The sequence below is a fragment of the Planococcus citri genome, chromosome 1, assembly GCF_950023065.1.
Source record: "Planococcus citri chromosome 1, ihPlaCitr1.1, whole genome shotgun sequence".
Taxonomy (NCBI): Eukaryota; Metazoa; Arthropoda; class Insecta; order Hemiptera; family Pseudococcidae; genus Planococcus; species Planococcus citri.
In genome coordinates this window covers 6,404,596-6,419,094 of record NC_088677.1, presented here as the reverse complement: position 1 = coordinate 6,419,094, position 14,499 = coordinate 6,404,596, and the positions used below count along the sequence as shown (strand labels likewise).

The 14,499-nt window shown below is 35.2% G+C and overlaps 2 protein-coding genes across 5 annotated transcripts in view; both read left to right on the top strand.

The window, feature by feature from the left end:
• Positions 1-14,499, top strand: part of krz (kurtz) — a 308,096-nt gene that overhangs the window by 240,969 nt on the left and 52,628 nt on the right. For all 4 annotated transcript variants that reach the window (XM_065365000.1, XM_065364990.1, XM_065365016.1 and 1 more), the window contains one exon: positions 12,683-12,873. In XM_065365000.1, the coding sequence (XP_065221072.1) occupies positions 12,683-12,873 (191 nt within the window). The remainder of the gene's footprint in view (positions 1-12,682; positions 12,874-14,499) is intronic.
• Positions 5,745-6,729, top strand: LOC135846068 (uncharacterized). The gene has a single exon (XM_065365055.1). The coding sequence runs from the start codon at positions 5,909-5,911 to the stop codon at positions 6,629-6,631; it is 723 nt and encodes a 240-aa protein (XP_065221127.1). The 5' UTR covers positions 5,745-5,908; the 3' UTR covers positions 6,632-6,729.

Sequence of the window (14,499 nt, the reverse complement as noted above, 5' to 3'; positions counted from 1 at the left end):
CCCATCAGAGGTCAATACGCCTCGAATAGCCTCATTCTGACAGTGAAAAAGAAAAAAAAACTACACGTATACTTTACGTTTGCAAAAGCATCCCAGTAAAAAGAAGGCGAAGGGAGGAGAGAAGAAGTCATTAAAAATATTCCAAAACTTTGCCGAGGAATTTTCCAGCAACTTTATCTCGGCGAAGAAAATATTCGGCCGTAAAACTTGGCCAACTTTTTAGTACTTATTACAATTTGCGTTCGCGTAGTAAGTGTATATAAATTAGAGACCGTCAAAATTTTTCCTAAAATGCCAAACGTTTATGAAAGGCACGCGACACCGTCGTCGTCTTCGTCGACTCGTATTTAAATACCTACCTATATAATTTTAATTCGCTCAAAACGCCCACATTTTGAGATTACTATAGCTCATTCAGATACAGAGGGTAAAGTAGTGAAGTTATTTTAGACTGGGTACGCACGTGCCCCCTGATTCCCCCCTCCTATCTGTCTTCAAACGAATCGAAATGCTCTCGGTATACATGATTATGTACAATACATTCATCTGTGTGAATTTCATAGTCAAAGCGATCAAATGATTCTAGGAAAACGACGAATTTTCCCATCTCGTGCCACATCATCGTTTCGCTCGTGCTAATTGACGCGAATTGTGAATTGCGAATTGCGAGCTTCATCATTCGTCATCTCGCCAATAAAATACCGAAGTACGAATGTTGAGAGTTGACACGATGTTAGCAATAATTATCCAAAGTACACATGTACTCAAAACGGGGCATTTATACGAGCTTCTGGGTTGTCTTATGTGTATTATCGTAATAATATACGACCCGTTAATTTGCATAATTCGTCGCCATTGCTGCCGACGACGGCGGTATCTTTCAATTATTATATTACACGTATCGTAACCAACTCGCGAATTCGAGTTGGCGTCGGTCGTTCTTTCTCGCTGCACTAAATGCGAACATAATTTCTGCATATCCACGCACAACAAAAGATTACATATGCCATGAGAGAGAGATCTGTGGGATGAGGAGGAAGAGGAGGATGAGGAAGGGAGCTAAATTTAAGAACGCGACTTTTAAAAGCTCTCTCGCAGATTCGTTAAATTATTCGGAAGACGGATAAAGCCAAAGGAGGAAAAAAAACCACGCGGACAGATTCTCATTAAAGAGCAAAAGAGCAACACGTCGAGTATTACTATGCATGCCATTCAACAACCCTGTACGCCTTTCCTTTGCCATCTGTGTGCCATTTTACTCGTAGATCGTTTAAATGAAATGTACGGTATTCTTGTATGAGTCGAATCTTGGTATTAGTACATACAAGTATATCTGTGTGAGAGAATAATACGAGTATAGCATACCCTCATCATATATATCGTATTATATGCGGTATGGTTTACTGTATCTCGAGCGTAACGTTTTTATTGGACTAATTTTCTTAAACGAGTAGGAAAAACGATAATGGGATGCATTTTGCTGTGGTGCTTGATTTGTTGAGCTGTTTTGGGCATGTACTGAGAGTGCATTTCTTATCGACGATCGAAAGTGTGGTTTAATGTTTGGGCTACGTTGCATCGTCTCTTGTACATTATTTTTGGTGAGTAGGTATCGTTTTTTTTTTTAAAGTGTATTATGTACAAGATACAAGTGCAATGTGCATCGCACGAGTGATGACGTTTTGAAGTGAATCAGTCGCGAACGAATTGATTTGGTTTTGCTAAATCTTTTGCGGGCGAATTGATTCACTTTATGGCAAACTTTCGTGTAGGAATTGATCTATTTTCAAACGAAGCGAATGGAATCGAATTGAATCATTCACGAACGATTGGTGATTGAAAAAAATTGAACAAATTGGTTGATTTCCAGGTGAATCATTCGCGAACGAATTGAATAATGTTTAGTGAACCATTCGCCAACGAATTGAATAACTTTTGGCGAATCATTCGCGAACGAATTGATTTATTTGAATAATTTTTGGTGAATCGTTCGCGAACGAATTGAATAATTTTTAGTGAACCATTCGCCAACGAATTGAATAGCTTTTGGCGAATCCTTCCCGAACGAATCGATTTATTTGAATAATTTTTAGTGAATCATTCGCGAACGAATTGATTTATTTAAATAATTTTTAGTGAATCATTCGCCAACGAATCGATTTATTTAAGCAATTTTTGGTGAATCATTCATGAACAAACTGAACAGTTTTTAGTGAATCATTCACGAACAAATTGGATAATTTTCAGTGAATCATTCGCAAACGAATTGAATAATTTTTGGTGAATCGTTCGCGAACAAATTGAATAATTTTTAGTGAACCATTCGTCAACGAATTGAAAAAGCTTTTGGCGAATCATTCGCGAACGAATCGATTTATTTGAATAATTTTTAGGGAATCATTCATGAACAAGCTGAAAAGTTTTTAGTGAATCATTCGTGAACGAACTGAATCATTTTTGGTGGGTCTGAATCATTCACGAACAAATTGAATAATTATCAGTGAATCATTCGTGAACGAACTGAATCATTTTTGGTGGGTCTGAATCATTCACGAACAAATTGAATAATTTTTGGTGAATCGTTCCCGAACGAATTGAATAACTTTTAGTGAATCATTCGCCAACGAATTGATTCGTATGTGAACGAATCGATTCATTTTCATTTTAATTAATTTTTGATGAATCATTCGCGAACAAATTGAAAACTGAATACTTTTTAGTGAATCATTCGCGAACGAATTGAATAATTTTTGTCGAATCATTCGCGAACGAATCGATTTATTTAAATAATTTTAGTGACTCATTCGTGAACGAATCAATTTATTTAAACAACTTTTGGTGAATCATTCATGGACAGACTGAACAGTTTTTAGTGAATCATTCACGAACAAATTGAATTATTTTCAGTGAATCATTCGTGAACGAACTGAATCAATTTTGGTGGGTCTGAATCATTCGCGAACGAATTGAATAATTTTTGGCAAATTTTTTGCGAACGAATCGATTCCTTCAAATGGGATTAGTGAATCATTTGCGAACGAACTAAGAAATTTTTGGTGAATCCTCCAAGAACGAATTAAATAAACTTTAGTGTATCATTCGCGAACGAATCGATTTATCTGAATTTTCGATGAATCTTTTGTGAACAAACTGAATAGTTTTTGAAGAATCATTCGTAAATGAATTGAATAATATTTAGAGAATCATTCGCGAACGAATCGATTCAATTTGAATGGGTTTAGTGAATCATTCGCGAACGAACTGAATCATTTTTGGCGGGTCTGAATCATTCGCGAACGAATTGAATAGTTTTTAGAGAATCATTCGCGAACGAACTGAATCATTTTTGGCGGGTCTGAATCATTCGCGAACGAATCGATTCAATTTGAATGGGTTTAGTGAATCATTCGCGAACAAATCGATCTACATATTTAAATTTTTGGCGAATCATTCATAAACGAATTGAATAATTTTTGGTGAATCATTCGCGAACGAATCGATTCATTCAAATAATGTTCACCGAATCATTCGTGAGCGAACTGAATAGTTTTTGGTGAGTCTGAATCATTCACGAATGAATTGAATAATTTTTGGCGAATTTTTCGCGAACAAATCGATTTCTTTAAATGGGCTTAGTGAATCATTTGAGAACGAATTGAATAATTTTTAGTGAATCATTCGCGAATGAATCGATTTGTTTACATAATTCTCAGTGAATCATTCGTGAACGAACTGAATCATTTTTGGTGGGTCTGAATCATTCGCGAACGAATTGAATAATTTTTAGTGAATCATTCGCGAACGAATCGATTCATTTGAATGGGTATAGTGAATCATTCGCGAACGAATCGATCTACATATTTTCAATTTTTGGTGAATCATTCATGAACGAATCGATTCATTTGAATGGGTACGAGTATAGTGAATCATTCGCGAACGAATCGATCTACATATTTAAATTTTTGGTGAATCATCCGTGAGCAAACTGAATAGTTTTTGGTGAATCATTCATGAACGAATTGAATAATTTTTTGCGAATCATTCGTAAACGAATCGATTCATTCAAATAATGTTCACCGAATCATTCGTGAGTGTACTGAATAGTTATTGGCGAGTCTGAATCATTCACGAATGAATTGAATAATTTTTCGCGAACGAATCGATTTCTTTAAATGGGCTTTGTGAATCATTTGCGAACGAACTGAATAATTTTCTGTGAATCCTCCAAGAACGAATTGAATAATTTTTTGCGAATCATTCGCAAACGAATCGATTCTTTGAAATGGGTTTATTGAATCATTTGCGAACGAACTGAATAATTTTCGGCGAAGCATCCAAGAACGAATTGAATAATTCATTCGCGAACTAATTGAATAATTTTTAGTGAATCATTCGCAAACCAATCAATGTATGTATTTAGATCATTATCGGTGAGTCATTCACTAACGAATTGAATAATTTTTTGTGAACCATTCGTGGACGAATTGATTCCTTCAAGTGGCTCCTTCGCGAACGAAAATTAAGGAATTTTAATTTTCTTGCTATGAGCGTAATTTTTTTCAACTTTTTCATGATATACGTCCGGTAGAGGTCAAAATAAGACAACTGAATAGAATTTCGATTTTTTGTCGGAAATTGTCCGAAATTCTCACTTTTTACCTCTAACTAAAATTGTCTAAAATCTCAATTTTTTTTACCTTTTTTACATGTCCTGTCTCTTTTTGAAATTTTTTTCTACATTAAAATATTTTTTTTTTCATGCCTTGTAAGATTCTTTATCGACTCCAATTGTTACATGTTTTTTTTTTGGGGGGGGTTCCTTTTTCCTACCTTGAGGACCTCTACATAAAGGGACCAACATTGCTGAAGTGCCAAGTGATGTTCTTGAAGAGAGGAGTATGACGAGAAATTGAAAATTCTCAAGAATTATTTGAACATTTCGACTTATTGGGTATAAATTGATTTTTTCCTTTTTTTTCAACTTGGCGGGTAAGGGAGGGGTCCTGAAATAACTTTTTTTTGGACTCGTCTCAAAAAGTGGCTCATTTCTGACCCAGAAACAGAAAATTACCAGAAAAAAATCTACCCAGTACCCACATTGCATTTTTTCTTGATTTTTTGCAACTTTGAAATTCTGACTCGAATACAATATAACCCCACTCTCTCCCTCTCATCTTCTTGTCACATTGGAAAACTTTTCATTATTTTTTCAGATTTGTAAATTTTTTTGAAAATTATTCCTTCCATTTTATGCAACTTTTTCAAATATTATGCCACCTCACATTTGAAAAAATTAATTGGAATTTATTTGTGATCTTCAGATGTGTTGGAAAAAAATCTGGTTCAAGTATCATATTATTATTTGTAAAAGGACGCCAATTTCACATAATCGAGGTATCGACTGCTTCGCTCCAATACCTGCCTTTTAGCCCCTGAAAGTGGAATTTCCCACGAGAGAATGTGGAAACTTTCACTGGGGCAAAAGCAGAGGTAATTACGTTATGTAAATTTCAAATGCTTTTTTCATCCGAGACAATTTCGAGTTCAGATGTAGGTAAGTACTAAATTCGGTGACCTTTTTCAACCTTGCGTAAAGTTTTTTGCCAGGTGAGTAGTTTATAATCGTTTCATCCTCTGGGTTATGGCTGATGAAATCTAACTACATACTTACAATCATTTGATAACTCGATTTTAATTTTGAGTGAACTAAATAGAATCGAGTGGTAACTCTGGGAACTCTCTGTTGACTTCCAATGACGTTTTTCTCGTTATTTTTCACCTTTCGAAGAGTACAGAATAATTTTACTGGATGAATTGTTTCTATGCGGTTGTTTGTTAACGCGTTTATTCGATTTGTAGTGCTAGTTATAATAGTTGTGCTTTATTATATCGTTTCATCTTGCGAAGAATGGCTGACGATATTAAGACGGTTCTAGCCAAACTGAACTCGATCGAGATTACGGTCGAAGAGATCACCAAAAATGTAGCGAGCATAAAAAAGTCGATAGAGAAACTAGAAGAACAGGTATCAAATTTGAGTAAAAATCAAGATATGGCGAATTTGAAAATAGAAAATTTGAAGAAGAGTAATAAAGGTCTTCGTCGTTCGGTCAACCAATTAGAACAACACGCTTGTAAGAACAATGTGATTATCTTCGGAGTTCCCGAGACGAAAGGCGAAAATATCAGAAAAATTATATTCAACATTGCGGAAAAGTTGGACATCCAGTTGCATGATTATGATATAATAGCTGCCAATAGATTACTTACCAACTCACGGGGTACACCAGCTATTTTAGTGCAGTTGAACGATAGGGATAAAAGGAGCCAGTTTATCAAACAGTCTAAAGCTAGAAAATTGAACGCGAAGAATCTGGGTTTCAACTCCAATGAGAATATTTATGTAAATGAACATTTAACGAAGCATACGATGAGCTTGTTCAAGAAAGCCAAGGCGCTATGTGATGAAGGCAAAATCCTATCGACGTGGTCGTTCGAAGGCAACATTTACATAAGGAAATCAGAGGGATCAGAATCTACGAAGATTTATGATGCTGATCAGCTGGATAATTTCATCAGAATCGTGTGTCCGAGTAAACTGAAGAAAATGGGTCTATATTGTAAGCTCTAATAATTCTATTCAACTTGATCCTTCTTACCTACTGAAAAAATTCCCTCCTTTTGGAAACAGTCTGATACGTTTAATATTCAAAAGGTGACCTCCACAATATAAACGTAGACAATTATCATTCAGATTACAAATACAAATAAAATAGAATAAAATAAAATCATTTTACATTTTAAAAATTTTTAGTTCAAATAAGCCCGAAGTTATTTTGAATATTTTTGAATGTTTTGCACTAAAATGCATATTTTCACATATTTGATTGTTATTTGAAATATGTACTTAACTATCTTTAAGGTTATGGTGTTTTTGACAACCCCTGTAATTGGCAGTGTGTGATCCTCCGCAGTTGACACATTTATGGTTTTCTTGGGTTTGACATTCAGAGGTTAGATGTTCGCCAGCACATTTAATACAACAAGCATAGCATTCAGTGGACAGAAATTTTTAGAATGAGACTATTGCGATGGCATTGCTGGCACTGGATGATTTTCTTTGATCTGCCACCTTCCTCAATCTGAACTTTTGCATGAAAGACACGACGGATATCAAAGACTTTCTTACCAATTTCATTATTTTTGACGAGCACTGAACAGGCTGGAATTGGGAGATTCCTTTTATACAGTCTAGAGATTTTGATAGCATGCAGGTCTTTCCTAAGTTCAGTTAATAGTTCATCTTCAGTAATAGATATAGGAATGTCCTTGATAACAACAGAGATTCTTTCTTCGCGATCTTTAGGTAAAAGATATGTGTGGTATTACTGGTATTTTATTTTGTTGTTGTTGTGTCGACCATATATGTATAATGGACAAATATTTCAAATTGGCATATATGAAGCCGACTTTTTGAATGCAGAATCCAGGAAACCTTTTGCTCATGCGTCAAACATGATGCTTATAGCGCTGGTGGAGAGAGATGGTTCACTGGTTGAACAATTGAACCATCTGTCTCTCCACCAGCACCGTAAGAATCATGTTTGGCACATGAGCAGAAGGTTTCCTGGATTCTGCATCCAAAAAGTCAACTTCAACTTCTGCAGGTTTTTTTTTTGCATTGAAATATTCGTCCATTATATGCAGTCAACGTGTTGTTGTAAATCTTTGTGAGATTTCTAAAGTCATCAATATCAGTTTGAAGAACTTTTAGCGATTTCCCAAGAATTTTGGTGCTGTATGGCTTTTTAACCACTTTGTTGATTTCTTTAACTATAGAGAGGTAGTTGCTGTATTCATATAAAATGATTGACGGAATTTTAGGTGGTTTGTTGGTTTCTGGTGGTTCCTCTTCTTCACCATTGGTATTTGCATTCACAAGAGGTCGAAACAATTTTTCTTAAAAAGCTTTGCTAGGCATTAGCTCCTATCTTATAGGTTGTATAATAGAGATGTTGTCACGACCGCAGTCAAACACAAACTGAAACATTTTAAAATTACATTAAAACACGAAAAAACCCATTGAAATCAGTTTAAAATGATATCATTAACCGATGCTCTAATCACAATGGCCAAAGGAATTTCTACATAATTAAGTACTTGTACAAACAATTGTCGATATCGACATTTACATCAACTACCTTTTTTTCAACATAATGATGGAAAATTGATCAATTATAAGCCAGGGTAATGAAAATGTTCAAAATTTTCTCTTTATTTCTGATACCTTGACATGCTGTCTTGACACATACTTAGATGTAAAATTTCATGCTTGAAATTTACATCCACAACTACATATGTAAACCAATTTTTCAAAATTGAAATTTCTGTTTTAGAGTTTAAAATTTTAGTAAACATTTAAAAATATCATTTTGTTTAAAGAGGCAAACAAATTTTTTACGGCATTGATAAAATAAAATAATTCACTTTTCCATAGTTTGGAGTTGTCAATGATATGTCAATGTGAAAGTTGATTGTCCACAAATACTTACATCAAGACCATCAACCAAATTTTCAAAGATTTCTCTTTTACTCATGGAAAATGACTTGATATTGTGGATGCATAATTGTTGATATTGAATTTCACATCAACATGTTGTCAACATGAAAATGTATTACTTTAGTACTCTTAGATAAAGTATTGCACCATTTTCAATATAGGTAAAGAGTATATTTTTAACTTCCAAGTTGTACAAACTTTCCATCTGTACTTCTCCACAGGTAGTCACCACATCGATTCTGCTTTCAGCGCAGGCAATAGTCACCTTGAAAAAAGTCATTTTTGGGAAAAAATTGTCAATTTTGAAACTAAAATTTTACAACTTTACATAGCTGGAGGTGGATGTACATATCAATGTGAATGTTGATCCATCCACATCCGTCAAATTTTGATTCCACATGTTGATGTAAATTTCAACCTTGTGTCGAGCCAATTTTTGACATGAATGCCAATCAACATTGGTCTACAATTACATCGACAATTAGCTCGACACAGAGTCATAATTCATATCGACTTGTGGAATCTAAAAGTGGCAGGTGTGGATGGGTTGACATTCACATCAAAATTAGCATGGTCATTGCTGTCCAGGTAAAAGATCAGGACTGAACAATTTTAATAACATTAAACAACTGATAACATTAACTGCGATAATAATAAGCAGCTTTCACTGTATTTTGTGAATGTGACATACTAGAATTGAGTTGGGACCTGGTATGTCTGATTCTATAAACCAGAGTTGGTGTTATAAAAAGTGGAAGGCCAAAAAATGCAACATGTTCCAAATTTTGTTGAAATTTCATATGTCTTGCTTGATCTCTTGATGATTTTTGAAGTTGATTTTTGTTGCGACCTTCACAGTTGCAAACTTTGGGAATTTTTTTAAAAAGGAAAAATAAAATTACATTTTGACGCAAATGTTCAGATAGAAATATTTGGCTGTTAAAGTTATGATTATTCTAGCAAATACAAGTGTATTTTCATATTTCACCGATTCTTGAGATAATAATTACTGGCTGTGTCCAGTGCTAAATGTGGTTGTATGTCAAGTCATGAACGTCCATCTGAATGTTCATTCCCTGTTTATCCATTTTATGCAATGCATCCATGTTGCATTTTGTGTAAATATTTTTTGTGTTAATATGTACCTACTTATAATTAGTACTGAAACTGTTGAATGTTTCCACTCCTCTATCCATAAAAATTTCAATACTTTTTTCAGTTTTTTTGTTATGTTCAGTGTTACATGTGTGAAATTTTGAAAAGATTTTTAAAATGAAAAAAAAAAATCAAATGAAGTCCGAATAAACTTCGAAGAAAAAACAACACTTTTTTTGGATTTGGTGGACACGCTGTGGGACTCCACATATAACAGTAAAAGAAAACTAGACAGCTGCGCGTATTTCAAAAAAACAGCACAACGCAATTTCAAAAAAAAAACCAACACAACACGATTTCAAAAAAAAGCACAACGCAATTCCAAATACACTATGCTATTCTGAAAGCTCCAGAGCGCAACGCGATATATCTTGAAAGCATAATGTGACTCCAAAAGCACTACAGTACTGAGAGAACCTCTTGTGAGGACAGCAAAATCACAAATGACTGGTGGGTTTTGATTCAGAAAGGGTAACCAACTGCTTTCGGTGTCTAGGTACTGAATGTGTGTAAATGACAGAGTTCAACAGGTACCCGGATTTCCGATTTTCTGGGTTCAACCCAGAAAGGAATCGGATACCTGGGTATAGAACCAGGTAGTGGAAACAATGAAAAATGCGACGTTGCCACATAAAACTGACGAAAATAGTTCATCTTTATATAGCGATCCTATGGATATAAAGATGAACTGCTCAAAATGACGTCATTTTCTAAAAATTTACTACCAAGGTTGGAACCAGATAATTTTCAGATCCCGGTAAGAATCGCGGATCCAGGTACTCGTTGATCTCTGGTAAAAAATGAAACACCGGCAGGTGTTCTAAAATTGAACAATGAGAAAGATAACACTGTAGATAAGAATATTTTACCACCCCTGTGGTGTTACATTTTAAAACTGATGTCTGCTTGGCTTTTGATAAATAAGTATAACACCACAGGGGTCGGCTTCGCTTTTGATAAAATCTTTTCCATTGTTCAATTTTGAAAAATAATTTTGAAAATTGAACAATATAAAATAATATTTTACACCCCCTGGGGTGTTACATACTGTCGGCTTTGCTTTTGATATAGCCTTTTTCCCCTTTTTATTCTTTTTTTGGTACAAATTTTTGTAATACCTACTACCTAGCACACTAAAAAGGTGTGGTGAACTGAATGGATCCAATAGCAAATTTTGTTAAAAACAAACTACATACATATATGAGAAGGTGGCACAATACCATTCTGAATGGCACAGGTTGAGTAAGGCTTCTCCCCCCCCCCCAATAAGGGCCTCTGAGGACAGGTGCATCATTACTATTTCATTATCTATATTTTGTTCTGTATTAATTATAATTACAATGTTGTATACTTGGTACGTTAGTTCAGAATTAAAGCTTATTTATTTATTTATTCGCATTTATTGACTCGAAGTGACGTTCTTCTCGTTATTTTTCCATCTTCGGGAGAGTTCACTGAATTGTGCTCAATTTGGACCTGCTCATTACCAATTGATGTGAAATGGAAAAATTTCGTTCAGTTTTGAAAACCCCTGAAACATTTGAGAGAATTGTTCGATCAAATTATGAATTTATCGCGCCTTCGTGGCAAACCTTCTACACTCAAAATTCAGTTTTAAACCAATTTTTGATTTACTTTCATCGAAAAAAAAAAAACAGCAACTTTTGCCAAAGCGGCAATATTCTTGTTTGGCGATTCGTGAAACAGCTCGCAATTCAACAAACTACACAGAAGTAAATTTTACAATCTCGACGTAAGAATAAAATGCTGGAAAAAATTTCTCGTTTGAAAAATCAGAGATCCGCTTGTTCTCTTAATGTCGAAACTTTCGCCAATTTACGACTATTTTTTGTAGTATGTTGAACTCGCTCGAATTTTCTTTGTGTAATTTTCCAAACGTTATGCTTTTCGTTTATAGCCCATGGCCATAATTTTGCTCTTTTTCATCTCTGGCAATTTACATCGAATGTAGTCGTTTTATACGTACGTTTTCAAGATGAATAGTATTACGATTATGTGCGATAATATATTTTACGTGTTTGACAAAATTGTTAAATTTATATGCGTTGATTGTTTCCTTATTGGGAATAAAAGCGAAATTTTTAAAAGGGAATTTTTTTTCGCGTCTGGAAAACTATGTCAAGGTTTTCAAATTGAATACTTTCAGATTTTAATTTCTTTCTGTCTTTTTTTTTTCTGGCCTTATTTTCTTTTATGAACGCACGGTTAGTTCGAGAAAATTGTCGAAAACATATTTCGGTGTGTTTATCTGCCTTTTATCGTATATGATACGATACGAGAAGGAAAATATTTGGTATTTGGTATTCGGGTATTGTCTGCGAGGTACTTGGCGATGAGAAAAGACGTTAATAACGAAGTTCAGCCCTGCTCGTTGGCAGTGTCATTTTGAGGTTCGGTTTGGGCACCTGTAAGTACTCGTATATCGTGCTTTGCCAGTGTGTGTGTGGTCGGAGAAAGAGGAAATTTGAAAATTGGAAATTCTCGTCGTGCTCGTATACGAGTATGAATCTGGGCTGTGATATGGCGATGAAAGAAAAAATAATTCTCGTAGCGTTCCAAGATAGGTATTAGGTACTATAGGCAGAGGCACCAAGTGTTATTTGAGATTGTTGTGTGTATAAGATGCTGGCACGTGTGTGAAATATTCAAATGAATGGGGCAGCATGCGAATGCGATGCTAAAGGGAGGCTGGAAAAGCAAGATGGATGAGTGAGGCGTGTGTTTTGTACGTACGTACGTAATATGTTCGTATTATATCGCCAGTTTCTCGATATTGAGGTGTGACAGAATTTTATATAAATGAACTCTCTGGAGATGGCTACGATGACGATAATAGGAGTAAATGTGCTTATATTTATGTCGAGGGAATTTGGGACATAAGATAATAATTATATTCTTGGACAATTTTTTCTATAATGAGTACGAATTTTTGTTTGGCTGTTACAGACGGAGTGGTGCTTATTGACGAAGATTACATGAAAGATAGAAAAGTTTTCGGCCATATTTTGGCCGCTTTTCGATATGGCCGAGAAGATTTGGATGTACTCGGGTTGACATTCCGAAAGGAATTATTTCTAGCCGCCGAACAAATCTACCCACAGAAACAAACGCCAGAACGACCACTAACCAGATTACAAGTAAGTTTGAATCGTGTTTTTTTATGCTGCCTGTTTTACATCGATTGGTATTTTTTTCTGAATGTAATGTGTGTCTTTATACGGTCCCCTGGAATGCGGAGTGGAGTTTGAGCTAAAGGGTGTCGAATTTGGGTACTAACACGAGAATTAGCTCGCGGAAGAGAATATTTTTGTATGTTTTTTTTCCTGACGTGTTAGCATTTGTGGAAATTGATGGAGGAATTTTAGAAAGGAAAGTTTGTGTTAAGGATTACTCGGGTCCGCATGAAATTCAGATTTATGTTACACGGTCCTGTTTTAGATGCTTACTTGAGATAGGTTGTATGTAATTTTTTTTTTGTTTGGTTGTAAATCTGTGTCGAAATTTTCCTTATATTGGTACTTACATATGAGGAAATCTTGAGTGGAATTCTATTTGAATCCGGGTTCGAGTCGCGTTTTGTTATTCGATTTATAAGTCTTGCAGATTTCAGAGCAGTTAAAAGCTGTTTTTAAGGGATTTTGGGCTGTTTTACGCTGTTTGCTGTCAATCAAGTGGAAATTTGAAATGAGGGAAGATGTTGATGATGATGATCTTGGGTTATCCTAATTTGCTCAATTTTGGGTTCAGGTTTTTCGATTTTGCCTACATGATTTTTAAAAACGTTTGAAACGAAATTACTAAATTGCTGAGAGACCCTAGAGGTAGACAGACAACCTACAGAGATCAGACAGACGGGTCAAAGACTTTAAGAGGCCAGATAGGCAACTTTGGGAAGCCAGACAGACGATCATGCGAAGCTATAGAGACGGGTCAGTCACCTCAAGAGGCCAGACATGAAGGCCGACATGTGAACAGATGGGTCAATGACCTTGAGAAGCCAGGCAGGCAGACAAAAGACCTTTTCAAGCCAGACGAATGGGTCATTGATTTTGAGAGGCCAGACAGGCAGCTATATGCTATTAAGAACCCAGACAGACGGGTCAATGACCTCAAGATGCCAGACAAAAGGATAGACGATCTTCAGAAGTAAGACAGATAATTCAATGACCCGAAGAGGCCACACAGGTTGACAGACGATCTTGCAGGGTATCTTAACACGTGATGAGAGTAGTAAAAAAGTAGTGTTTTAGTCAAAAAGATAGTAAAAAAAATTCGAAATCTAAACGCGTAAAAAAAATTTAAATCGCTGAAAAAAAATTTTAATTGCTGAAAAAATTTTTATTTGGTAAAATTAAAAAATACATTCTGTACAAATTTTATTATGATTTCAAATTTTTTGAAACTTTTTTCTTGAAAAATTTGTCTTTGTTAAATGGGGGTCGAGTGGAGAGCTTTCTGATGTAATTTGATTGAGAAAAAGTACTTAGTGGAAAAGCAGTGATTTTTTTTTCAAAAGAAAATCCGTTAGGTAATATGTCTTGATGATGCTAGGACCAATGGGTCAATAACCTCAAGAGTCCAGATAGGAAGACAGGTGATTTTACAGGTGGGTCAGTGGCCTTAATAGGCCAGACAGGAAGACAGATGACCTTGAAAATGCCAGACAGACGATCCAATTGGCCTTAAGAGGGCAGACACACAGCCATGATAGGCTAGATGGATAGATAAGTGACCTTAAGCGACTATAAGTACGGGTCAATAAA